This window comes from Lepisosteus oculatus, chromosome 22 (assembly GCF_040954835.1).
Source record: "Lepisosteus oculatus isolate fLepOcu1 chromosome 22, fLepOcu1.hap2, whole genome shotgun sequence".
Classification (NCBI taxonomy): Eukaryota; Metazoa; Chordata; class Actinopteri; order Semionotiformes; family Lepisosteidae; genus Lepisosteus; species Lepisosteus oculatus.
In genome coordinates this window covers 3,946,310-3,974,081 of record NC_090717.1, presented here as the reverse complement: position 1 = coordinate 3,974,081, position 27,772 = coordinate 3,946,310, and the positions used below count along the sequence as shown (strand labels likewise).

Below are 27,772 nucleotides of genomic sequence, written 5' to 3'. Positions count from 1 at the left end.
CAGGATGATTCCTCAAAGGCTGCCCTTAATCGATTTGGAGTCCATGTACCACTTAAAAAAAAATATCCAGGTGGCAATTTGTCACTTGTCCTTGCTGCAAGCTGTTATCGCATTTTTCATAGAATGTGTTTTGCTTACTTTTCAAGATTTTTGTGTGTTTAGCCCGCTGTGAACAGATGGAATATCGTTTTCGGTGAAGAGTAAGAATGGGTGTATATATTGAAGCCTTAAATATAACTATATGTGTCAGAAACACCAGGAAAAATATAAGTAGCTGACACAAAGTTTGGTTATTGCCAGTGCCAGTATTTTAAAGTATAGAAGCAGGGGGGGCAAAATATGTTCTTTTAAAATTTTATCACAATGCACTGCCAAAGCTTGTAACAATCAGTTCTCAGCAAATGCTCTTATGTAACATGATGTATATTTCAAACCTCCTATGGACAGTTTATATTCGAATAATGTAACTTATTTATGCTTTACAATATGAGCATTGATTCTAATGAGTTCAAGTAAGTGCAAGGGAACAAGAAAAGGTTAATTCCATGTTGAAAAGAGAAGAAAAGAAACAACTTTTCGGCTGTGGAGCCTGTCCCGAAGAAGGCTCCACTGCCGAAATGTTGTGTTTCTTTTCTTCTCTTTTCAGCATGGAATAAACCTTTACTTGTTCCTTTGGTTCCAATTGTTTTGCTGTATTCTTTTGTTGTTGCTTTTTTCCCCCCACTTGTTTACTTTACGGTCATACTATACAGTAGCTTGCGGATCTAGACATGAGCCACCAGACTCACAAGGATTCAGTGTCCAATTTCTGATCAAAGTACTGTGAAATGAATTGACTTTGAGTCTGGTCATGAATGCAAACGAAGTAACTGTGTTATAGCCCAAATATTGTGAAATATACCAAATGTGTCATTAAAGGCGAAATCTAAAGATGTTAAAACTTGAAATCCGGTGCAATGTACACATTCTGCACAGCAGTTATAGAAATAAACCTGCCAGGGCATGTTCAATACGAGATGTCAGTTCTGGAAATTCATTCTACAGTTCAAAGGTTGTGTCTTAACACACTCTTTGAATTGGGCTCTGTCTGTTTGTTGTTATAGTAAGTAACATTGTATATGTTCTCCTGAAATACATCCTGAATATCTCCATCACATTCACACAGATACACAGGTAATGATCACCTAGGTGGCCCTGGCAACACTACAAGTTTATAGGAGCTGCTCCTTATAATAATAGTTCTGGATGCCAAAGGCAATTCGTTGCACTTATTTATTTGAAGCTTGCAGAAGCAATCAAAGAGCCAGCCAGCAGGCTTTACTCTCATTTCTTTTTCTGATGTGCCCCTAAAACAAGTAAGTGCAATCTTTTTTTTTCTGAAGACCTGAGTTCACGTGATAGTCTATAGAAACAAAGGATTTCTTAATGTTATGGGTAAACCTCCAGGGTGTATGACTTTAGCTGCAGCACTGGTACATCAATCACCGTTTGAAACATGTTTATTGTACCATATAAATGAAGAAAAAAAAAACATAGATAACTGTTAGAACCAGCTCCTAATTATTAAATTTAATTTTGCTGGCCCAATCAACAGTACTGCAATTTAGGGGCCATGCTTTAATTAAAATAAAATTAAGCTGCAAGGAAATGCTAGTTTTACTTCATTGACATTCTGTCCTTCCCTTCCCAAACTGCCTGATGTGTTTCTTCTATTAGTTTCTCTTCCTCTGCAGTTTAGAAAAGATGTTTGTTTAAATATACACACACACGGATGAAGGTAGACCAGTGAACAGATTGTCTAGCTGGGTCCTGTTTTCACCAGCAGATGATGTGAAACTCTGAGCCCAAGGTTAGTGTTAATTTGCATGCGATGAATCAGTTCCAGCCCATTCTTCCTCTCTTACCTATGGGAACATTAGCACTATTTTATTGCTCTCATAGACTCTGAGGCAGCATGACTAGGGCTTGAACAGACTATACCCTGAATGCATGACTCATCCTTCACAGTCAAAGCCTCACAGTTAAGTTTCAAGAGCAGGCACCATTACTGTGGCTCTAGGCAGCACCACATTTTTGAATTTCATTTCTAATGAACTGTGATGATGATGAACTCCCACAAAATATATTACATGGTCAAAGCAATTGGCAAAAAAATACTTATCAGTTGGAATACACAGAGTCACAATATGCTTCAAAAAATGAATGAAGTCCATCATGCTTATCAGAAAATTGCCCTCATCTGTGGTTTAAAAAATCTTCTGGTTCCTGGAGGTGAATTATCTGCACCACTCATTCTACTGTAAAGCCATCAGCTTTAGTGTGTTCATAGCCTGCAGTAAACAAACTCAGTCCACTTTAACGTCTTGGGCTTTCACAGCCTTTTCAAAAAGTAGACAAGTTGAACGTTTTAGCAAGGGGGTCTAATGAGGACATTGTGATGAAAGAAGATTAGATCTTTCTCAGGGCAGACATAATTTCATGTTCCTGTATCTCTTAATTCTTTTTTAAATGCACATCAAAAACATTAGGACTTGGAACACAGTTAAAAAAAGTGTATACAGGTCTGTTCAATTTTTGCTTTCGTTGACAATATGATGCCAATATTTGTATTTTTCAAATAACCACATTACTATTTTATGTTTTGTGTACACTTGATAATAGTTCAATAATATTCATATTTGATCAATATTAATTCCCATAACACTTACAGTAGATACTATGTGCTCTTAAATATACACCATAACATTAAAGAGACATAAAGTTTCAATTGTGGAGCCTTCTGTCGTCACTTGAAGAAGGTTCCACAGCCGAAACCCTGTGTCTCTTTTGTTTTCCTATCGGCATAGAATAAACCTTTAACTGCTCCTCTGCTGCCTATGCATGCAGACACAGCTACGTCACCTGCTAGAACTTCTATGCATACTGTATATAAAGTACTGTATATATACATATACATGCCCATTTCATTGGTAAATGTTTACAGTATAACACTCACAGGCCTTATTAAGGACAAAACAGAATTAGATGTCTGTTCTACCTCTAAATGTAATAGAATGACAATGGCTAATTAGTTTTAACTCCCAAAACAGACAGAACAAGCTGTCACTTTTTCAAAAATAGTAGGGTATTTTACTCTAATTTAAGACAAAAACATGTAGAGAACAGATATAATATTTCTGAATGAGCTGGCACAGATTCTCATGAAGCCAATGTTCCATCATAGATTGAAATGGTCACAGTTTAACTGCCAAAGATATAATTATGTGTTAGATTATAGTATTTTTAATCTATATTTGTGCATCATGGTTGGAAGTCATGATTATTTCTCAGTTTGTACATTAATGTGACTAATGGAAGAATTTTTTTCCAAAACCTAAAACATTTCTTCTTCGTTGAATAAACATTGTTACAGATTTTGTAGGTACGTAATCTGTGCATTGGGTAAAATTTACTTTGTACTGTGCTATATGGAAGTCTAGTAACCAGAATCTAACAAAGAATTTACTTGGCCTGCAGTTAATGTTCTTTTTTACAAAAATGATGGGCAATACCATCATGATTCAGGACTGTATTACAGCTAGTTCAAAGCCAGAGTGCATTATAAGTAATTAAAGGAACAAAGTCTTCTTCTAAAGAAGATGTATTGTGGATTGATTTGATGAGACCAGCCCTTTTTGGAACACTTCTTTACAATCCCCAACAGCTTTTAAAAGCACTTAAGTGCACTCGATGTGCTAATAACAGCACTTTGCTATCAACATGAATCAGTGGATATGTGTGGGTAAATCACTTTGAAAAACAGGCTTGATAACTATTAACTATTGCAGGCAGCATTTAAAGAGATTGTTGGTAAAATAAGGCAGATGATAAATTCAAAAAGAATGCAAAACAAAAAGCAAAGTTTCACAAGAACATTACAGAGGTAAAGTATGCAACAGCAGTACTGAGCTATCTTACAAGATCAAGGATAAAGGAACCCGAAAAAAAATCATTACATTAAGGTGTCATGGTTGTCTACTGACTCACAGCAGAGTTAAAAGCAATATTTAACAAACAATATCCATACAGTTCAGTATGTCCTAAATCTCTCATTATGGAAATCATCTGACACACGGATATTGATTTAAACATTTCTTTATTGTATACTGAGATTTTTTTTTAATTTCATGAAGCCAAACCATTATATTTTACGAATACATTTAATGTATTTAAACTGGTGTTTAAATGAATACATCTGGGAAATGCATTTGTAACCATACTGTTAAAGAACAAGAACAATGGTAAGTTGTCCTTGACACATAATTTACAGTTGCAGTTTCATGTAGCAGTTCATCTGCTTTTGGAATAATTATGTCTGGGGGTAATTATTAACAACCTTAAAATTAAATTCCAGAGATTCCTGGCTCTCAAAGAAGGATGGTGTGACAGATATGGATTTACACTTTTCACACAGTGGGAGACACATGAGCACATCTGTGAGTCAGGCATGCACAAGCTGCCATTTTGTGTATTGTATTCTGCCTGTGTTGCAGCGTAATAACTGGGGATTTGGCTTTGGTTGTGTTCAACAGAAGAGGCGCTAATTTAATGTAAAAAGATACTTGGAAAAATGATAAAATGATTGTAACTTCTGAATTTGAAAACATGGGGAAATGGTTTATATATATAGTATGAGTTCTGAGAATTACAACTATAGAAACAACCATAAAAGGTAGTATCATACAGTACATACCAGTGCTCAACACATTGCTCTTTTTTGAGGTGGGAGGACCCCACAAGGTATATACAGAGAATTTACTGTTTAGACCAGTAACCTCTGTTCTAGTCTATAAATCAAGATTGACTAAAAGATAGATGAGGTCATGTCTCGCAGTTTCAAATACATATAAAACTTCAAATACAACTTTAATTTTGTTTGTTTTTTTAGCATCACCTGTACAGGTGCAGTAAGCACTTGCAAAAACTCAGTAATAAAACAAAGATTTGCTCAAAGCTAGTCAATGATGCATTTTTAATCCTACTATAATAAAAGGATGAAATTGTTTTTTGATTGGAAATTCCCTTTAAGAAGACAGGCTGATACAAAACAGTGAGCATTAACAAGGGTTTCAGCAGAATTACACTAATTACAGGGCTGCAGCAGAAGCATTTGTAAACATTACAGTTTTGAACAAGCTCCCACAATAACTCATTACTGTTTCTCTGTAGCTCTGGTACTAATCACAGCCCACCTTGCTTTCAATTTGTAAAAAGCCCAAATAATTAAATACAAATACGCACTCAATTCAGTGAACAAAATTAAAACACTTTGACAGCATTCCCTTAAATGGTTTTGTCTTTATCGTATTCATTTAGAGATTGAGAAGTAACATTTCATGGCATTTTTTTCAGTTCCACTAACATTCCTGCTGACCTCTTAAGCAAAGCAAACTCTTACAGAACAGTTTGACCTGTGCACTTAAGTTCAGAATATTTTGGACACTGATGCAAGTTTAGAATACTTTGAAACAGTGCACACATGTGGGTAAAGTAGAATATTTTGTATATTAAAGCTTAAGAAAAGTTAAACTAATGAGGAGGCTTCCCTGTCCTTGTCCTATACAAACTGTTTGTGACACAAGACCCATCTGTGCTTGTGGGGGTCTAAAGAACAAGAACATTTGTTAATATCCTAAAATTGGTTTGATATGACTGATTTACCTGCCTTTCCCAGCTCTTAAAGTGCTACTGCTTCAGAGAGACCTAGAGACAATTCACACGGATGTAAAACTACCCTATATGTCCTATGGGATTTTCTTCTACTTGTAGTAGCACCTGCCCAGGTGAGCCCAACTTTAATAACCCACAGTAAGTGAAAACACGGACTGGTGCTTTGCCGTATTCCACAAAAAAACAATCTGTTCTGCTTGGCCAGGCAGACTGCTTAAATCACAAAGCACTGTAACCCTGCACCAATCACCTACTGTACCTGTAGCAAAGATCAGGTATCTCTCTAGTGCTGTTTTAGTGGCCCATGAAAAACAAAATACTGTGACAAATGTATTAATCCATTGTTGGTCTGCACAAGTTAATCATTGGAATTACTGGACAATCTTCTCCAGGTCTTTCAACCATCGTCTGCATTCCAATTAGTGTTAAATTTTCTGGATCCATTTCTTTCTGCTACAGTGAAAACCTATGGTGGGACACAAGGTCAGACAAACATAATAAACAATTTTCAAATGCCTTATAGATCAGATCTGCACTGGATTGCACATGTTCTGCAGAGGGGTTTGATTTCAGGTCTCCGAGAAACATTCCATCTTTGCAACCAAATTCCCATTAATTTGTTCTGCTTCAGGAAAAGTAACACAGAATGCATTTGGCTTTGAACCCTCAATCAAAAAAGAATACTATTTACATCTTTTTGTCTTGTTTGAAATATTAATACCTAAATGTTCAAAGTTAAAGAGACCATATTAAATCAACACAGAGTAAGACAGGGATACTTCAGTTTTATTACACTATTCCTGATCCAACGTACCCATGTGTCACACATTTCATCTTAGAAGGCATGCCGAAACGCGTTGCTAAATTAAGGTTCTGTTGTACTGAAAGAGCAAGGGCAAGTCTATATTTCTTCTTATTTTCCAAGCACTTGGGAGAAAAAAAGAAAAAGAAAAAAAAAAGAAAAATTGTCTGTCACAATCTTCAGCCTGACAGCCAAAGTAAGCGTAACATGGTTCTATTACCGAGGATTTCAGAGCTGGAAATCTTGAATCTTAAGATTGCCATATGAATTATAATCACAGCAAACAACAAACATTTCAGTGATTTCAATATTCAACGTGTGAAGTCTTAATGACAAGGAACAATGATATTTGAAGTTAATCTACACTTAAATTGCAAAATTTATTTTCATAGAATACTTTTTCAAAAATTACTCATTTTCATATACTGTACATCTATCCTAGACATGAAAATGTTTACTGCTTAAAAATTCAGTTTTAATTAAAAAAGGGGGTAGATTAAGGCAATTGTCATCTTAATTAAACCATTTTAAAAATACAAACTTTTCCTAGACAAATGTACTTAAACTAAATCAGTCTTTTAAATCAAAGTTAAACAAAAGGCACTTACAGACTTGATATTTAAAAAAAATTGGATAGTGCAACACTGTCTGGGTTTTTAAAAATCTGGAACTAGTTCAAAAGTGATGGGGTATCAGGAGTGTTATAAGGCAATAGAAGACTTTGTTGTTGTTGTTAGCCAGAAATGTGTAGCTACAGTAGATAAAGCACACAAAACAATGGGAAGAATCACTGCATCATTAAAGTGTTCCAATACTCTCCATATTTGTCCTCCTGTCATTATAAACATACTCATACATCAGAAAAACAAGACCATTTTCAATGTTTGTCTCAAATTAATGTTTTGGTATTACTGGGTATTCAAAGGAGATCAGCCATCCAGAGACTAAAACCCTTACTGACAAGCCTACTGTATATTAAAGAAGGGTAAAAAAGACAGCAGAAAGAGTTTGTTGCCATAATAATCAGAAAGCCCTCCTGACAGAAGTAAGATGGGAATTTTTAAACAAATATCACAGTTTCAGAGACATTGTTGACTCTGACTGAACCATGATGTGTAGCATTGTGGGAATGAAAGAAAGGCAGACATCCATGGAAATCTAAACCTACTGTAGCCTCAAAGCTACATTTTGTGGAACTTTATCTGAAAAAATTAAACATAATTAAAAGCAATTACCTCCCCCCCTTAACAGCAACAGAAAAAAGCTGCCCAGCTGAAACAACAGCTGTTTTACTGTTGCATAACAGTAAAAAGCCATCATGAGCCATTACTGCCAGCTGCAGTATCAAGGCAAGACATCACAACGTACTTACAGGTCAGACAGAATCATTCTGGGCTGCTAGGTGGTGAGTGGATGTGAATGAGACTGAAAATGCAGTTTGTAAATAATCACTTTGCCATGTGTTAGAGCCAAATAACACATAAACTATGTCACTTCACAAATTATTCAAAAACAGATCATCAAAATGAAGGCGAAATTTAAAACTGCAATTGATTTCCTTGGCTGCTTTAGCTCTTAGATGTTTTATCTTCAATGTCAGACTGCCGGTTGTTAGAGGGTTATCTCAGCGTAACATGGACAGTTCGCCAACCACTTGTTTTGTGGTCCGAGCGTTCCTGAAAGACATAGAAAAATCACAGTAACGGCAACAAAAATACTCCGTACAGTTTTTCTGAAATCCCTGTAGTGAAGAGACCAGCCAATAGTAAAATATCAGTGCAGGATCACAAAGATGGCACTTTTTAGCACAAAAGCAATAAACAGTTTGCAATGCTGTATTTAACCAATGCAAGTTAAATACAGCATTGTATTTAAACTAATATTTCCGTTTTGAAAGCATATATACTGTATACATAGTTGTAAAAAAATTTCTGAGTTCTGAGATTTTAAGTCCCCATGACTTAAACACTAATACAACTGTTTGAGTATTGTTTCTTCAAAATGTAAGGCATCTATTTCAGTAATTCTCCCTTTTAAGTGTAATATTAAGTTAATATTGTTTAAACTACAATAATACTGTATATTATTTTTCTAAAATGCTGTTTTTAAGCAATTGTTAAAATTAGGCATACCTAATACCTATCTAAAATTTAATCCATTTTACCTGACCAAACTGATGTTTCCTTAGCTTTTTTTAAAAAATGCAGCAGAATCTATACAGATTTGTATAATTTTAAACAATATTTAAATATTTTCTTTCTAGTTATACCAAAGCTTGCTGTCACAATGTTATGTAATACCCAGAAAAAATATAATTATCAAACATTTACAGGAGGTATATGAATTATGCTGCCTGATATACAACATTCATACACACTCTTCTAAGCATGGATGAGTCACTGGCCATGAGACTGTTTTAATCAGTTGCGTCTATCCTGACTGTTCTAATGTACTGTACGTATTAACTCAGTTGAATACTGGGGGAAGCAACTTACAGACTACAATCTCATATAAGGGTTCAGGTGGGACTCATTTTCTCTTTTGATCTGTTATGCGGTGCACAGGAGAGACATAATAACATTGCACATGAACTTAATGACTTACTCCCCTGTGGTAAGACGCCATGATGGCCTGTCCAGGCCTGTGCAGAAACCCAATAGCTCAAAAATATTTCTGTTTGGGTCCGCTTAGTTACCTCATCAGCGTACAGAGAAAGCTATAATGCGTGTCACTGAAAACTGGAAGTCATTCTGAAGACATTATTTATATGTGGTCACAGTGTTTAAGGAATACCAATGGCTACAAACTGTTATGTTAGTGATACAACCAAAAGTATTACCTGGTTATTAAGATTTTTTTTTTAAATAGTCCTGTGGTTGAGTTTAGGCATGCTATTCTGTTACAGGTGCAGCTCCTGACATACTGTACTTAAACTGTGGTTGTGTCTCTTTTGGGGGAGATGAAAGATGTCATGACATATTTAAAGGAAAGCAGGTGTGTTCACTTCCCTTTCCTAAATGAAACTCTAGAATATATCAAAAAAACGTTTGACTAAGTGCCTCAAAACCTTGACAACACCGTAAGGAAATATGACAATTATTAATCCTATTTTTAGTTTACAAAAGCAGAAGTAATGTATTTGAAGTTTATGAAGCCATCAAAACACAAATGTAGTCTGAGTTTGAAAGACTTTTTTCTCCCTTCCTGTACCTTCCATATATCAGTCATGGGACAGATCCACTTTGATCAAAACAGTAAATTTCAAATTAAGACACCTTTTATCTGCTTTTTTCATAGAACAAAAAAAGGTTTTAGAATGAAAAATGTATGAGGTGAGAATCCAATTGTAAACACACAGAAGTCACTTCTGTAATAAATAAAAAAGTACTATTTTTTCCAAAAAACCTTTGCAGGCCTGATTGCTGTTATAATATGGATCGTTTCATTTGTTAATAAAAGGAGCAAAATAATGGGAATTTGCAGATAAAATTATAACTTCAGAATTAAAGATTTCAACTACTGAATGCCTAGCTTTGTTACATTTCAGAACTAGTATGTGCATTTCAGCCGCCAGAACAATCTTGCTTAACTGAATTATAAAACGACAAAGCACTGATGATAAAAATGGTGATTTAGCTCATATTAATTTAGTCAAGTCACTGTCATGAATGACTATAAAGAACTCTAGAAATACAGAACTAAACAATGGATTGATCTAATGGTAATGATCCATAATAAGATTATACATAGGCACAGTATAGCTAAAATATAAAAAAACAGCAAAAAACTGAGAACTAAGATAAGAACATCTTAGTTCTTCAATTCTATGTGGGGAAGTTGTGGCTAATTTCAAAACCAGCAAAGCTCCACTAGGAGTCTGAAAGATTTTCATACAGTACCTTTTCTGCTTTCTGCTATGGAGAGCAATGATCACTATCATGGTTATCAGAGTTATTGCGCCAAACACACTGCCCAGCACGATTCCAAGGGTATTATCTGAAAAACACAGGGGAACAGCATTTCATTAACTTTCTCCAAAGGCCCAACGTGAGCACTCAGTCCTCACTGCAAAATTTAGTTTTTGCCCCAATGGCACAGGATGATTTTGGCCCTGCAAGATGTGGTTATTCCCTTTAACCCTTGTTTTCTCTTCACGTTTGCTCGTGATTGAGCTGAGAAATTACAGCTTACTGGATCCTGGTGCTTTTTTTTTAAACACTCCTGGTCACCTCCATGCACTCCTTGTCAGCGCATGTCTGATTGCATCTGGCCAGACGTCAAAAAAATATTATGCTAGTCTAATTGAGATGTACAGTTTGCTCTTGAATGTCCACTGCTTCTCTGCATTAGGTCAGGTACGGCTGTACTGTTTGACTTTAATGTCTTTATAAAATGCAAAAGGGTTTATCGTAGTCTTGTGGTCAGTGTTGGATATTACAATATATACCACCTCCCTTCACTGAACATAAGCAGAAAGTTTAAGATCAATACTCTGCTGATTCATCTGTAGCTCTGAAGATCTGTCAAACATGCCCGACAAACATGTTAGACATGTCTCATGTCTTAGAATCCACAGTATAAAACATCTTTAACCAGCAAATATCATGTTAAAGACAAATAAAAATGAGCTGGGACACAGTGGCATCCGCGACTGTTTTCTGGAACAACATATTACAGGAACCTGATAAACTCTGCACAGCTGGGTCTGTTAACTGGGATGCACATTCCTGGGGGTTCTGACACCTCTCACTGGCCCCTGTAATTAGCCCTTCTTCCTCTGGACTCTTCCCAGTATGCCCTTGCTCTCCACTGCTGGTGTACAACACTCACAGGCCTGCTGCTGCCCTCCTTGCAGTTTCTAATTAAACTCTCAGTGTGGTGCTGCTTAGTAAGTTGTTGGCTGACCCACTGAAAAACAACTCACCGTCAAACCTGTAGCCTGGGGTAAAAATAGAGTGCCCAACACCTTTAATGTACAACAGTGTTCTGTTACCTCTGACCTCAGAGGTTCTCATTTAGGTATCAAGCCTCTTTCTGCTTCAGTACTGTGCCTCTGGATATTACAAATAAAATGCATCTCTAAGGTTAACCCGTCCACCTCTCAAGTTTTCTGAAGCATTGGCAAGAGCAGTCTGTAACAACAACTGTATCATTTCAGACATATTCCACTCAACTGGACAAGTGCTAGCAGCAGTGTAGGTCAGCCAAGAAAAAAAATACTGCATAATATGAAGTTCAGTTAAAGATAAGCATTGCCACTTTTGTATTTTGCATCAACCAAAACTACATTATTCTTTATTTCTATACGATGCAATCTGCTTTAACATTGCTTAAATAACTAAGAAAAATAATGTTTAATCACATGGGGAGCGTTAGCAAGTTAATTACAGTAGAAAAGCAGAGGTTTGTTCCTCTGAGGTTAATGGTGAAAAATAGATGAAATTAGGTAATATTTTGTGCTCAATCTACAATAGTGACACAGAGGTTAACATACTACAAATGTCTATTGGACACACCTGAACATATTGCAGATCCTGTAGCACTATATAAATGATTTTTGTGGTTTGGTGCTTGCAGATAATTATATTCTGAAAAGCCTGCTTTACCCCTGAGTGTTACTGAATGCTATTTATTCCACATTTCTTAGGAAGTGGAGTTGTTCTTTATTACCTTAAGTTTAATTACAATTGTATACCTAAAATTTTCAAATGTTATCTAAACTCTCATATCTCTGTCACTAAAACAGAAGTGAAAGCATATTAAAGTGCTCAGTTTACTAATATTGCCATGGAGGCACTAAGATGAAAATATGATAAAGGTCACTGGCCTAGCATTTAACTCAGGAGCTAGCAATTTGATAGTATGAAGCTCAGACTGCAAACCACTATTACAGTTTATTTCTTCTCATCATCTTAAGAAGTGGGTCTTAGATTCAAAGACACACATATGCCTGCCTGCTTTATGAAACCTTCACATTTGGAAGAGGAAAAAGCCAATTGAAAATAAATATCATGGCTTTTAGGTTGTTATCAATCTCATAAGGGATGCTGTGATTCTATCTTTCACACATTCCTCAAAGACATTTCACCTCAGAATGCTGTTCGTGCACGTCTTTTCAGTGAATTTTCATGTTAATGCTGACAACTCGTTTATCTGCCTTCGAAATCTCTCTTCTGAGCTCCCCTATCATGAGAGCCCTATTAAATCTTTATACTGAAAAAACACCATCTAAAACCCTCTTCAAACAGACAGGTATGGAATCAAGGCAGGATACCAAATGCAGGAGTCCAAACAGCAGTCCAAACAAGCCACCAGTCTTTAGAAACTGTTACTGTTACTAGTGAGGGTGAAATATGGCAAAATGATTAAAAATCAAAAAAGGAAAGCTGTGTTAAAGGAAGGAGAAGAGATATAGAACAAAAACTGAAAAGGAAAGGCCAACAAAAAGGTCTGTGGATATTTCTAGGTGATATATTTTTCCCTGGTGTTTGAAACTCTTCAAAGCTTATTATTTACAGTACATTGATTACTCATGTACAGTAATGTACAACATTCTACATATTTAGTCACACTTCATATTCAGAGGCCGGGAAGCATTAACCCCATAGTATGAAAACCCAACCTCTTTGGTTGGGATATTCATTACAACCCTAGGAGAAAGTCCTGATAATCTGGTTTAATTTCATAATGATGAGGACCTGATGAGGATAGGGCTAGAGGTAAGTAGATTATGGTAAATATTTTCTTAAAAGAAAATATAAAGCATGTCTCTTTAATGTGGGAAGGATAGCTATATACACAATATAAACCTAGTTCAGTTATATCTAGCTTTGTCACTTAGACTGTCTCATTTTCCGGCTCAAAAAATAATCCCTGGCTCAGCTATCCAAGGATTTTGTTGCTGCAGTTCTCTTTGTGGAAGAGAGCTCAGGATTTGGCTCTTTTAATCACAAAGCAGTGTTTACTCCCTGGATAGGGACCTTCCAGATTCCATGCACTGCAGGGCTTTTGCACAAAGGGATGAGCTTGCAGTATCAAATAACTGTTTTAAATGTCTCTGACTTTTTATGGAGTTTTTGTTGCAACCTGCCTTAACCGCAGTCATTGTGCTGCTGGAGTATCCCCCAGGACACCTTGAAAAGCGAGAAGTTTTCATCTCTCGAGCCTGTTCTGATGCATGAGTAAATCGACCCCATTCCTGAGCTCTTTAATTGTTTTATACATGTGCTTTTTGCACATTAGATTTGATGTGTCCTTTCCCAAAACTAAAAAAAACACAACAACCAAGTGTTCTTTAAGAATTTGAAAATGGTCCGGTTTGGTTTACCCATACCAGAAAGTCTGCTGTCCTTGAAAGAGCAGTTCAGTTTCTTTCAAGAATATGAACCCAAATGGTTTCCTATGCTTGACATGTTTAAACACACAAAGGTACAGGCCTGACTAGATACTGCAAAACCAGAGCTGTATAAAATCAATACAGATTCAGATTCTTCTGAGAATACAGAGTCAACATCCCTGTCATGTGTGATGCAGCTCTACTAAACTAAAAACATTCATATGAAGAGACAGGATCTATTACACCCTCATTAAATTTAAAACGCACACGCAATTATCTTACAAGCACAAGGGAAACATGCAAAAACAATAAATTGTTATTAGAGTGTTCCAGTAGCAAACTATGCATTATAGTTAAGAGAAAAGTATGCACTAAGTACATTTTACTCTGTATTTACAGTAGTATTCTGTCAAACTGACCTCTGGTACAGATAACTAGAACTCGCCCCTTAAACAATGAACCAAAGTAGATAGTAAGCGCTTTTATCTTGATCAGTTATTATACATTATTCTGAAAGGGGCTAGTACTTTATGATATTTAATTAAGAGCGGGCTTAAAATCTTTTATTTCTTCAGGCTAGATTCAGGTGCTCCTGATTTGCTCCACTGACGTCACGTCTATCACTAGATAGTATTGTGAAAAAGCAGAAGAAATACATATATATATACAGTAGGTAAACTCATTAAAATGTAATATCTAATGCACAAATCTATATATCTGGGGTTTATCTAACCAGCTTAGTATCCTACAAGGAAGTTACCAGCTCTCCACAGCACACTGAAGATCACTAAATGTCCTGACTGCACAGAAAGAGCTCAAGCACAGATGGAATCAGGCAATATTTTGAGATATTATAACAGCGGAATCTAAAACCATTTAACAAATACCTTCTCCTGACAGAATAAAAATGCTTCCAATATGAATCATTTATGTTGACAGTAATGAACGTTATCAGATAAATCTTGAAATATAACGCCTAATGATACTAACAGGATGGGACTGAACAAAAAAAGGAAGACAAAAAGTAGAGCAAGAGAGGGCTTAAACTTTAAATGAATAGGCTGATACACTGGGCCGGAAAGGTTGCAGAAGTGCACTGTGGTAGTTTTCCCAGAGGGAACAATCTGTTCTTATTTATCTTGTTGTATTGTGAGCTGATGGGTAGTGTCCAAATCAGATACAAAGTGAAATTACCAAACAGATTCTATTTAAAGGACGTTTCCGGCTGGAATGTGATAAAGTATATATATATATCTTAAATTCTAAGCTCTCGTCTGCAGGGTAAAGCTGATGCTGAAATTAGGAGCAATACTGTGAGAATATGGTTTGAACAAGCTGTCTGCATCCCCCCCCCAATTTTCCTGGTGTCCCATTTCCATGTGAAGCACTGCCCTCTAATGGCAAACAGCAGACCTAACAGATGAAAACAACTGGCTGAGAAACTGAAACAAGGAACCAGGTGGTTTAATTCATAAAGTCAGAACAGGAACTGAGCCAAAATTTAGGAAGAATGCTGGCTAAATGGTTTAATATTTCAGTTTTACTGCCCAGCTAAGCAGACAGGAATATTATGTGCGATTTTTAGTCTTCTCGGCAGGAATGCAAACTTTTAGCCCTCTGTAGTATTTTTGGGTTCCATTTCCTTAATGGAAAGTACTACATCAAGCGTGTCAACACGCACTGTAGGTCAGACTGAGATTCTTTGGTGCTGCTTCACATTCCATGTTTCTGATGGAAAAGATGAATGTTATCTACGTCAAAGTAATTTAATTTTTAAATCATCATTGCCAGACAAAAGCTGAACACGAGGCTTTAGGAGAAGCTCAAAAGAAGCTAAAAAGAGACACTAATATTCAAAACCTGACCTCTATGAAGATCAAGCAGTTATGTGGAATACCTGATACACAGTGTGTGGTGTCACCAGACCAATTCCCATCATCCTGACAGGTGCGCTCAGCTGAGCCTGAGAGGACCTGGCCGTCATCACAGGAAAACTTCACAGCTGCTCCTGCGAGATATGTTGTCCCTTCTTTCTTCCCATTGTTTGGTGGGGGGAGCCATCCGCATGATATCACTGGAGAGAAAGGCAAACTGTTACCATCAGCTTCAAAACAAAAATCATGACGTCCATAAGGGCTCTGTACCCCAATCCAAAATCTGTTGAGCCCAGATCAGGCTAAATAAAATGGAAGAAAATTAAAACAATAGAAAGGTCACTGTTCAGAAAGGAGGTCATTCAGATCATTTAACTTTCTGGTGTTTTGGTAGCTAATTGATTTAAGATTCTCATTATCGAAAATAAACTGTTTCAGCAATGTGGCTGCCATTTCCTTATAGATATAGCATTAAGCTTGCTTTGTGAAATAGGTCAGCTGATTTCGATTTTTTAAAACTGTGATTAAAAGGATAGGCAGTCACCCTATAAGCACTCTCAGAAGAGAAACTTTCAATTTTAATGAAGGAAACTGAATAAGTTTCCTAAAGAAGGCTGCTACTTTCATAATGTAACAGAACAGCTTAGCGCAAAGACTGCAACTTAATTACAGTACTGCACGATTCATTTTTTTTAATTTAAGTAAATGTGGACCAGAAGTTGTGTCTTTTTAAACAGCTGAAGGATGTTAATGTTTTGTAGCTGCAGGCCATTTACCAATCCATTGGTGATGAATTACAGAGCAAAATATGCTTAAAAGGCATTTATGTGAAGGCCCGTCGCTTCAAAGAATTTGTTACCAGGCTCTAGGTCTTTCACGAGAGACATGTGACTCTGGAAGGAGATTCTGGTAGCGTTGCCCATCTTCAGACTCTGTGCCGTCAATGTGTCATACTTGCAGAATTCGTTCTCATTGCACAGTCTCACCATGTCAGCAAACAAAGGGTCTTCTGGGGGAACGGTGACAGTATAAGCAGGAATAAAACTCGAGTCATGCTTTTCTGCAAAGTAATAATTGTCCAGCAAGTACTGGTTGTCATAAGTGAAGAGGGAACTCTCATTAGTAATGGCCCCTGAAAACAAAAAAAAACAAAATATATATTGCATTGCATTAATATATGGCTTTCAAACAAAATGAAACATTTACTTAATCAGAAAACCATGAGATTTGCTTTTAAAAGTAAACTACTTAACACTATAAGCCTTGTCAGACTTCCTGGATGAACAAATTAGTTAGTGATGCTGTTTTATGACCTTTTGGCAAAGATACAATTTAAAACAATATTGAGCAACAAATCTTAATTAAATAAATGAGTTAAACTTCAGCATGCAAATGACTAGTGAAAGCATGAGGTTTGAACAAAATGATACCAGCCATACAATTAACGATGTTTAAGACTTAGGTCAGCTGTGTGCCACACAGAGTGTGAAGCAAGGCTAATGATGTGCTCTTTTTGCTGCTGCGAGATACCAACAATGTTGATTTAACTCGTGCAACTGACTTCCTCTGATTTCACAGGATCATTTAACATAAAGCAGCACAGCACACATTTAATGCAACAAGCATGACAAAATGTTTTTTTCTAGTGTCGTCTGGAAAAAAAATTTAACAGCTTAAATGTCACTTCATTGCATGAATTTCTTAACCCTCTCCATTTGAACCAGCTCTTCTAAATACATGTGCAGCAGTCAGCAGGGGTCTGGTCTCTGGCTCTCTACCTTCACGAATTTGTTTCTTTTCCTATTGATGGGAAAAGAGCACTAGCTCTTCTCTTGAATAGAGACATGGGCAGAAAAGCAAAAGAGATGTATAACGAACCCAGCAAGTCAGGCTCTGGTGTTAAAAAAACTGTAATGCGCTGAACAAACTACACACTAAATCAAATTTCAAAACAATCAGCATATAATTAGTTTACTGGAGGTCAAGATATACTGTTCAGTACTGCATCTTTCTCAGATTACAAAAAATAATTCATTCATTGTAGTCTACGTGTTCTCCCTGTGTTTGCGTTTAGGTTTCTTCCTAAGTCCAAATACTCTCAGGTTAACTGGATTCTGGGAAATATGGCCCTGGTGTGAATGTGTGCATGTGTGAGTCTGTGTGTGTCCTGTGATGGACTGACGTCTGATGTGTTTTTACACTTCATTCAAAGATGCACTCACAATTTGCCCCAAAGTGAAATAGGTCCTCTGGACTGCGGCGTTCAGCTGGGAGAATCGTTCCATTCTTGAACACGAAGTCATCTTCGGGGCTGTCGTTCATTAATCCCAGCAGGCCGTGCGTGTGGTTCCTGAACTCCTCTGGAAGGAGGACGCTTGCTGACATCACTCCTCCTCTCCCACGCAACTCCACCCCAGCGCCAGATGGAAACATGACAGTGACATTCTGGGGCACAGCTGAGTACAGGAAGACTCCTGTAGGGACACAGTCTCAGTTAACCCTGTTTTTACAGAAAATCATTGTGAAGGCATGTTCGTATTTAAACTGACATCCTACTTCCTTTTATAGGCAAAACTAAAAGCAATTACAGGGAATTCAAGTTTTAATTAAATTCAAATAGTCATTCTAATTAGTTGTGATCCTTATTCTAACCAAATCAAAATGGTGAGACTAGTTCCCCAGATTTGAATTTCCTTTCTTAACATTGAATATGTTTGTTCAAGCAATGCTGCTTGTTTTCATGCAGTGCCCTCTGGTGGTTCAGTGGAAATTTTTGAATACTACGAATTTCACTGTTACCTATTTTTGAAATCACATTTTATAACTATTAAGTCTAAGCCATGCATTAATAGCAGTTTAACTGCATTCAGAGAATTCTGAATTTTGTGTTATGTGTTATTCAAATGGTAAAACCATAACCTGTAGCACACAAATTAAATTTGTACAACAGTAATAGACATTACATCTATTAACAGGTTATAATGGCATCATATTATTACGGCATTATAAATCAGGGCAAACTCTCCAAAACAAAATTTGTATGAATAGGAAGGAGAATCCAGGCATTTCCCTTAAAGTATGTAGGATCTCATATGCAAAAGTCTGCTTACAAGTTATTACTGCTTTATAAATCAACTAAAATGCCTGAGGCTGGCTTAGCTCTGATGAAGGTTGCTCCTGTGAAAATACATCTATCTTATCTGGTGAGTTTAGTGCTGGGAGGCAGACATGTCTACCCTTTAAGTCCATCCAACTCTGCTCAGAGAAGGAGAGGACTTGCTGGTTTCTCAACACCTCCAGATGGTCCTGGCGGTCTGTGGTGCGTATTTCGATAATGTCCGAGTTGTCTTCCTGCATGGCGACTGCAGACAAGCCAGTAGCCTTGGCAAGAGTCCCTGGAAGATGAACACATAGAGAGGTAACAGGCAGGAAAGTTCCCGATAAAACATAATCAAGAGAAGCTGTTGAAGGAGAAAAAGAGAGAAGATAAAGAATTCAAAGAAACTGAACTGAATGGAATTGTGAGCAGTGTTGAATTTCTGGTAGTCCATGTACTGTGATGAGCAATTCCAAAGCAAGGTTAAGGGGTTTCAATCTTCCTCTAAGCTTTTTTTCCCATTATATAAACAAAAGGGAAGTAACGAAAAAAAATAGTGACATGTTCCTTTTTAATCAGGCAAAGGGCAACATTTCACAACTAAAAGCAGCCCGAGACCCAAGCCTAGAAACAATCAAAGGATATTTTAGGTTCCTGATGTGCAGCAGGTACTCACCATTCTCAAATGCCACGGGCTTTGTTCTTCCTTGGATGGTCAGCTGTTTGTGAGTTGAATGCAGGAGGTAATACTCTCCTCTCCCATTGAACGTATAGCTAGAGCCATCAAATGTTATAACATGGGGGTCTCCAAATACAATACCTGTGTTGAGGAAAAAAATAATTGACAATGATGTCAGTTTTACTATGGATTTAAATGGCAATTTCGATTTATAACTTAAATCTCCATTTTAATTGTATTAAATTACCCCCACTTTAATAATGCTATTAAAATTACATAAACCGATTGCCACACCCAGACGTAAGTCCTTTGAAGTCTTAAACAAAGCACAGACATGTGCAGATCATTTTCAACATGCACTGTAAGAGAGGAAAGATTTAATGAGATCTCCACCTGTAAGCAGTATTCAATTGAACATTCAAGCCTTACTTATTGTGTATTTCTGTATATGCACCTATGAAAGTTAAGACTACAGTCCAAATAATGTGGTGGCTTCAAACAAACTTCAGAGATGTAAAGACACTAGGTGAAATAAAAAGCCTGATGTAATTCATCACTTAAGGTTCCACTAGATTTTTAACTCATTAATGCAGTCTTGTCTCCTCTATACGGGAAACCTCGAGCTTCCCTGTACATAAAGAAAAAGAAAATGCTTGTACGCAGTAAATGCCCACCAGGCTTTGGAGTCTTGTAAGTCTTGCAGTCGCTAGATGGCCGATGGGTGAAGTAATAGCTACAGTTATCTGACCAGAGGCAGCAGTAGTAGAAGCTGATGACATCATAGAGCCAGTGGGATACTCCTGGAACTCTTGGGGGCTTTTTGAAGGGGGGAGAGCCCCAGTCATGCCCTCTGTCTGGTGTACTTCCTCCAATAGAATCTGCCGTCAGCACCTGGGCGCCTGTGCTGTCATAGCAACACTGCTGTCCTGCTGCGTATTTAGGACTATTAAAAGTAACAACATTTCAGTTATCTTCATTTGAATAAAATGTTATTTCATGTAGAGAAGCTGTATAATACAGTATATAAGCATGGGCAGGCATGGGTTGATCCGACTTCCGTTTATAGGCAAAACTAAAAGCAATTACAGGGAATTTATGGTTTTGCAGGACAATTTGCAATTTCCCTACTTCTTTCTATTTGCATGAAAGCTATTACAAATGTGAGCTGAAGCTCAATCAGTCTGAATAGCATACTGTAGCTACACTGAGTCAATCGGGCACTGTGCCTCACCACTCACTACTCCTGTACGATGATACTGAAAGATAGGCTCTCACCTGGCCTGTATGGCTCTCACACAGTGAACAGATCCAGGATGGTAGGTGCACACACTCCCCTTTTCAATATCACAACCATAATCTGTCTGAAACAATGTCAAAACAGGCCGCTGTTAACACACTGCTAATCGGTGGAAGACAGCCTGAACATTTATTTGTGCTACAAGAAGTCAAATATTCCAAAACTTTAGCATTTGTGATACAAAACCATGAGCTCTTAGTGTGAATGTTTTTAATTACTGTGATAATTAAATAACAGTTCTACTGGCCTGTAATTCTTTTTTTTTGTGCACTGCCTAATCTGAGACAACCGAATCAGACAGACCAGCCTTTTCTCATCAGCATACATTTCACCTGAAAGGTTACATTTCACCTGAGGTTAAATAAGTCCTTCACCAGACTGCATTTGTGATGCTGAACTTACATGGAATCTGCCAGTATCTGCTCTGGCCTGGGCCAATGTGCAGGGACAGTCAGCTATCTCACTGAGGAAGTTGGGCAGCTTGAGTTCAGTTTCATGCCACCTGAGACATTTGTCGAGCGCCCAGGCAGCAGAGTCCTTTCTGAACTCCTCCTCTAGATGCCAGGCCAGTGCATGAACCCCACTCCACATAGCATTAATATTCCTGACAATATTAAAAGAGGACAAAATTATTCTCTTTGCATTTTATACAGGATATGGTACCCATGTTGGCAGGCCAACGTCCGAAGAATGAATAAATTGAGTTTAAAATTGAGAAGAAGTCAAGCTCTTGGTTAACCTGAAATATTAACAACACAGCAAATGTTAATACCACAGCAAAGATTAAATAAAAAACATTCTGGAAAAAATACATTTCATACCATGCTCCTTCTGGCTGTGTACTTGGGCTGACTCTTATAGCTCCAACCTCCCAGTCAGAGAAGGGTTTCTTAGCAGGAGATGGGACAAAGCCAAATGAGCCATTGTTTGGCACAGCTTTTCCCAGGGTGTAAAGAAATGACCACTCAGGCTCCCAGGAGCTAGAATAGGGCTCACCTAAGGAAAAGATTAAAATTCAGTGCATGGAGTGTTAACATGTATTGCTATATAACCCATTGCTTTACACATGTACTGTATGATCAGCAAGACACATTCTTATTGGTTGGTGAGCATGTTTACATCAGAACATAAGGAAGATTACCACCGACAAGAGGCCATTTGGGCTATTTAACCTCTTTTGTTCTTGGTTGTTAACTGGAGGATTGAAGGCAGGGTATTGGCTTCCACATCATGGCTGGGTAGCTTGTTCCACACTTCCAAAACCCCGTGTGTGAAAAAAGTGCCTCCTGTGCTTGTGTTTAAATGCACTTCCGAAACATACCTTTTTCTCTGTAGCCCCACAGCTCCACATTGACAGCGTCAGCGCTCACAAACGAGGTGTTCCACACCATTGCTAAAGAGCCACCAGTGTTGGGAGTCCCGTAGTACTGCCATTTCGTTGCATTCAGCAGCAGGATTTTAAACCGAGGATCCATTTTGCTATGGTGGACTATTGGAAAGCACACAAGGTTTATGACCATACAAAGACAAAACACACACTACGAAAAACTGCAATAGGCAATTGAAAAAATGTCATAGGAAATATTTGTACATATGAATAGCACACCTGATAACCATGTGCCGTGCCGGTTGTAGTTTACTCCATTATCTGTCGACACTTCAAAAGGAATCCACCCAGTTTCGTACAGTAATGGTGAAATGCAGTGGCCATTCCTTTCACTATCAACATATCCAGTTGTCTCTACATCCGTATTAAACCTGGAACAATAATTAAAAACTCTTAAGTGGTTGTGGCAAATCGTCCCATTTTCCTAATTTTGCTTTAACACCAGCAATAACAATGACCAGTTTTGTACCCCTCTTAATACAATGATAAGAAAATGTTATTTCAGCTAATGTGCCCAATCTACCAATATGCTCATGCCAGTATGAATCATGTTTGCAACTCCTTGGTTAACAAAAAATGTTCTAGTGGTTATTTATGTTCCTCTCAATGTGCCTCAGACAAAAACAGTGAAGGAAGAAAATACAAGATTTATCTCAAACTGAGTACATAAACATAACATTCTTCAGGTGGAGACATAACAATGTACAACTCAGAAGAAATCGTGCTCAACAGCTGCCCTCACTATCCTAGTGGGTAATGTTTTATTTGTGAGTGTGCACTTATTGTGAAGGATGACAGTTCTTCCCTTGTGACCAGTCCACTCAATTTCAGGGAGGCTTAAGGACATTGTGAAAATGAGAAAGACTGCAACCCACAAATCCCACATCCTTAGAAGCTCCAGGCTACTAAACAGATTCTGTTGACATAGTGGGGAGAACTACTGTACATGACTTCAACCCATGCCTGCCTATGCTAATATACTTAAAATAAGGTAGCAACCTATATATTCAGTACGGTACATGGGTTTCATACAAAAAAAACCTGTAGCTCTTAACATCTGCAACGATTTCATGACTGCAAAAAGAGGTACTGTATATTATTTCTTTCAAGTACGTATGTGCACAAGTAATAGTTTATTCGACAGTTATATCTACCGGCAGCGAATTGCAGAACTGGGCTCAAACGACGATTTAAGGATGGTGATGTCGGTACCACCCAACAGTGTTCCAGAATGCGGGGACACCTCCAGACAAAAATTCCTGTAATCACCACAGCAAGTTCCCAGTGGCTCGCAAGTCACGTGGCAAGAACAATTCCCCACATTTTTGCTGGCACAGTTGTTCTCGCACGTCTGTGCATCTGCAACAACAAAAAAAACTGTTAATCATGGGGAATGTGCACCATCTTGAACTGCAAAGCTATATATCTGCCACACCTACAATACGCAAATACATGGTAAGTGAACTTCAACCAATGTCTCAGCACACTGATAAGTCACAAATCATGCATTTTGTTCTTTTCTAAATCAAACGCCAAGCACAGTAGTTCAAGAGATAGGCGACTTAACAATTAATGGAAAGGTGGACGTGTCAACCGGAGAATTAGCGTTATGGTGTAAAATGACCACGTAACGCAAAGTAGGACGTTATTTTATCTAGCACATGGAACTTTAACTGCAATGAGTAGCTATAAGAACATACGTGTTGCTTCTGTTTAACAGAAGAAGTGATTCTAGCAGTCGGATTTTACAAAGTATTTTAACAAAATGAGTTAAAACAAACAAAAGGTTGCTTATGTCAAAGTAATCATTAATGAATAAGAATATTAAGGGTGCCTTTCTGCGCTTGTCATTCAATTTCATACAGTATATGATTAATTTCAGCCCATATAAAAACAAGCACAAAACGTGCTAAATGCAAGCGTTAAAGAATTGTGCATTTATAAAGGCTCATTACAAACTCACCAGTTCGTTCTGGAACGCACGATATCAAAATGATGATTATTTCAAAAAGTAAGATGCCATTTATTCCGACCTTTCCCTTCATTTTACGATGACACAATGAAATATAAAACGGATTTCATAGGCGTTAGTTCTGCCTTGTCTGATCAGTGAGTGGCTGCATGTATTTTTAACATGCAACCGTTATTTTAAAAGGAAGCTGTCCGGTCTTGTACAGTATGTGTACCGTAATGCTCGATGACATTTAAAGTACTTGCTTTTTCAACCTTGGTATAATAATGACATGCCTTTGAATTGTACCAAAGTTCAATCTGATAAAGAGTTCTTATCAATATCTGATGCGTCCTGCTTGTGTGGTTAATATTTTTTAAACCGTGGATAGAGGCAGAAAAATACGAGTACTGTCGTGTGCCAAGTGTATATAATGTGGCATTCCCAAAGACAAACGTAATGTTGGTATATTCTCAAAAACTGCAAGCACACACATTCACGTCTTCCACGTGTGCCCATCTACACTGGTAAAGGGCTTGCCTTGGATTCTGTCGCGAGGCGATGAAGTCATCTGTCTGCGACGCCTTGATATGTTGACTTGCAGGAGAAAATGTGAAGGGATCAATTAATGGTCTCCTGAAAGCTTATAACATGAGTCTCAGATCTTTCTGTGAACCGTCAGAGCTCTTACATTATTAAGCTCCCTGTCTTTAGGCTTAAGGGATTCCTTTTTCTTATCGATTGCTTTACTTGAGGTTTAAGTGCCAGGCGTCAGTGATGTATGTTGTGGGCACTGTTGTCGCCTCCTTAGTTTTCTTTCTGATATTGAAATGGATGAAGAGGCGAAGGGTTTGTATGGACGTGAAAAGACTGGACGGAAAAACAGTCCTAGTTACGGGTAGTTGTTTATTTTGTTTCATTCATACAGTAGCTACTGTTTTAACAAATATTTTGAGTTTAAAAGCATTGTTTTTTAAATATTTTTAAATATAATATAAAAATTGTTACCACTACGCAATAATCCTCGGTTTAATGGGCTCACAGTATTTTCTGGTAAATGAACAGTCTATTGAAAAGCCTTCTCTGCATAAGTACTGCTACTGTACATGCTCTGCCATCTCCTGATAAATGTGGAATTTACTGTCAAACCGAATATTGATTTTTAACACTGACATTTATGCAGGAGTTTCGCCTTTGTTCATTTGTAGGTGGCAATTCTGGAATTGGGAAAGAGACTGCGATCGCTCTTGCAGCCCGAGGCGCTCGGGTGATCATTGCCTGTCGCGACGTCCAGAAAGCGGAAGTGGCCATGAGGGAAATAAAGACGAGGAGTCGCAGCCTGAACGTATCATACATGGAGCTAGACTTGGCCAACCTGCAATCCGTCCGAGAGTTCTGCCAAACATTCCTGCAGAAGGAGCAGCGCCTGGATGTACTAATCAATAATGCAGGTGAGAACGTCTTTAAGAATCTGATCTCCTCATATTGTCTACCGAGTGTACTGTATTTGCAACAGTTGTTGTCTTATGACTGATGGTTATGATGTTTCTGTTTTTCGTCTTGTTTCCAGGAATGCCAAGCGTTCTTGGCTGGACAGATGACAGATTTAGCATGTGCTTTGGTGTGAACCACCTGGGGCACTTTTTGCTTACCAGTCTCCTGCTGAACCGGCTGAAGGAGTGTGCCCCGAGCAGAGTGATCACTCTCACTTCCTCTGTGTACAAATACCAGAAGCTGGACTTCCAAGACCTGAACTACAACGTCATACCGTTTTTCACCTTTTGTCGCAGTAAGTTGGCGAACATCTACTTCACTCAGGAGCTGTCCAGGCTGATGGAGGGCAAAGGTGTGACTGCCTACGCTGTGCATCCAGGTTAGTTGTCATTGTCGAGTGTGACTGACGTGTTCAATGCTAAGCATGCAGAAGCAGCCTGGGAAAACCTGAATTATCCCAGATAAGACTGATCTGTTGCAGATAAACTAGTTTTAAATACTATTGCTTTTTTTTTTTAGATATAATTCCATTTTATTATTATGCACAGGCATTACAGAAACCCGTAAAAAAACACGGCTGCAAAAACCAAATCAAACTCTTTCTGTATACATTAATGTCAGGTAAGATATACAGAAAAGCTTAATTCATTGACACGCAATTTGACTTGTCAATTACACTAGATTGTAAAGAGTTCCATTTCTTATAATAAAATATTAACATTCTGATTAATATACTGTATACTTAATGTCACTAATCTACAGGTATGTAAACATTGATGGGATATGCTATAAAGTAAGCCAGGGAATGGGAGTCCATCGTTTGTATTCCTCTGTTTTTTTTCCTTTCAGGGTTTGTTCAAAGCAACTGGACGTGCTACTTCTCCATCCTGTTTCGGATAGTGATGCAGGTGATCATGTACATGTTTTTTGTGTCGTGTGAAGTGGGCGCCCAGACCGTCATTTACTGCGCCGTGTCGGACGATGTGCTTCAGTACAGCGGGAGCTTCTTTTCCGACTGCCAGCCCACACCACTGCGACCTTTCGCACGAGACGCCGGCGTGGCTAAAAAACTGTGGGAAGCCAGTGAAAGAATGGTAAAACTCCCCTGAAGGAGATGATCTAATACTGTACATGGACTTTTTTTTTTTTACAAGAAACACATTAAAAGCATTCTTTTGAGTTTTACTTGGGTGAAGAGGTTTATGGACTCTTTCAGTTGAAAAGAAACTCCCATTTCTCAGGGCAGCGTGTCTTACCATCCCATATAAAGTATGTTTTTTTTGTTTTGTTCTACAGCTGATGTACTCTCACATTTTAACAAGAGCATCAGGGATTTGCAAAGTACTGTACTGTGAAAACAGAACTCTGAAATGGTAATAGTTTGTGCTGTTTGTTTAAATCATTACTATTCTTATGTCTGTGTCACTGTGGGTTTTCCAGCACCACTCCAGTTGTGAACAGGTATGCATACTGATTAACTGTGGAAGACTTTCTTCTGTAATAAAGAGTTACCTCCATGGAAATCTAATAGTAATGTCTGGTGTAGAATCTACTGTAGTAGTTGTTTAAAAGGTGAAGATAAACGTGTGATCACTTTACACCAGAAACATATAAACATCTGTATTTTCTTTCTCTGAACACTTATTTTTAACTTTTTAAAGAGCCATCTTTCAATTTTCCAGTTTATACTAAGGAACTCCTACTGTATAATAAAGTTAGACAGCTCCAATTGGATTACCGTGCAATAAGAATTTGACCACATCCCCCTGAGCACATACTGTTTCATCGAGTCGGTTTTCTTTGCGTCATCTATCACCCATTTATCTTTCGATATCTCTAGGGGGAAATAGATTATCGTTGTGGGATTGCTTTTAATAAGAGATTTATTTTAAAGAAGAGCTTGAAGGCCTATTTAGGGAAGTTCTCTGATCGAGAGGTAGAAAGCTTGTTCACTGTCGGTGAGGTTCTGGCACGAGTGGGGAGACATCTGTGTGAGCATCTTATACTGCTGCTCCTCTGAAGGCTGCCAATGATGTTGTTACTGCATTCTCACACAGCTATCAGCAAGGTGAGAGCCGAGCCACTTTTTTAGCCCTCCAGCAGTGATTAGCAGAGTTTTGGTTTAGAAGATCTCTGCTTTAAACTA

The 27,772-nt window shown here is 37.8% G+C and overlaps 2 protein-coding genes across 4 annotated transcripts; one reads left to right on the top strand and one right to left on the bottom strand.

Annotated features, from left to right (window-relative positions):
• Positions 1–4,118: 4,118 nt before the first annotated feature.
• Positions 4,119–24,674, bottom strand: susd2 (sushi domain containing 2). Of its 3 annotated transcripts, none has more exons than XR_011182975.1 (16): positions 24,145–24,674; positions 23,336–23,540; positions 22,401–22,552; positions 22,116–22,283; positions 21,616–21,790; positions 21,197–21,398; positions 20,773–20,858; positions 20,172–20,440; positions 19,495–19,638; positions 18,958–19,116; positions 17,944–18,195; positions 16,581–16,853; positions 15,745–15,921; positions 10,411–10,507; positions 6,524–8,187; positions 4,119–6,175 (listed from the first exon to the last, which is right to left on the bottom strand). XR_011182975.1 is itself a non-coding variant. In XM_015366400.2 (15 exons), exons 1-15 carry the CDS (start codon positions 24,224–24,226, stop codon positions 8,136–8,138), a joined length of 2,493 nt encoding a protein of 830 aa, XP_015221886.2. In that variant the 5' UTR covers positions 24,227–24,674; the 3' UTR covers positions 6,475–8,135. The 3 variants fall into 3 exon arrangements, 1 of the variants encoding a protein (XP_015221886.2); XR_011182976.1 differs by having other exon boundaries at positions 7,884–8,187; XM_015366400.2 differs by lacking the exon at positions 4,119–6,175 and having other exon boundaries at positions 6,475–8,187.
• Positions 24,675–24,718: 44 nt separating this feature from the next.
• Positions 24,719–27,149, top strand: LOC102687722 (retinol dehydrogenase 14). Its single transcript, XM_006640302.3, has 4 exons — positions 24,719–25,030; positions 25,341–25,583; positions 25,703–26,005; positions 26,476–27,149. Exons 1-4 carry the CDS (start codon positions 24,910–24,912, stop codon positions 26,733–26,735), a joined length of 927 nt encoding a protein of 308 aa, XP_006640365.2. The 5' UTR covers positions 24,719–24,909; the 3' UTR covers positions 26,736–27,149.
• The last annotated feature ends 623 nt before the right edge of the window (positions 27,150–27,772 follow it).

Coding starts and splice junctions, on each gene's coding strand:
- susd2 (XM_015366400.2), bottom strand. CDS start 24,226: ATGAAGGGAAAGGTCGGAATAAATGGCATCTTACTTTTTGAAATAATC. Junction 21,791..22,115: donor GTGGGGCTACAGAGAAAAAG/GTATGTTTCGGA, acceptor TCTTTTCCTTAG/GTGAGCCCTATTCTAGCTCC. Junction 10,508..15,744: donor CACCACACACTGTGTATCAG/GTATTCCACATA, acceptor TGTGTTTTTCAG/ATAATACCCTTGGAATCGTG.
- LOC102687722 (XM_006640302.3), top strand. CDS start 24,910: ATGTATGTTGTGGGCACTGTTGTCGCCTCCTTAGTTTTCTTTCTGATA. Junction 25,031..25,340: donor AAAAACAGTCCTAGTTACGG/GTAGTTGTTTAT, acceptor GTTCATTTGTAG/GTGGCAATTCTGGAATTGGG. Junction 26,006..26,475: donor TGCCTACGCTGTGCATCCAG/GTTAGTTGTCAT, acceptor TTTTCCTTTCAG/GGTTTGTTCAAAGCAACTGG.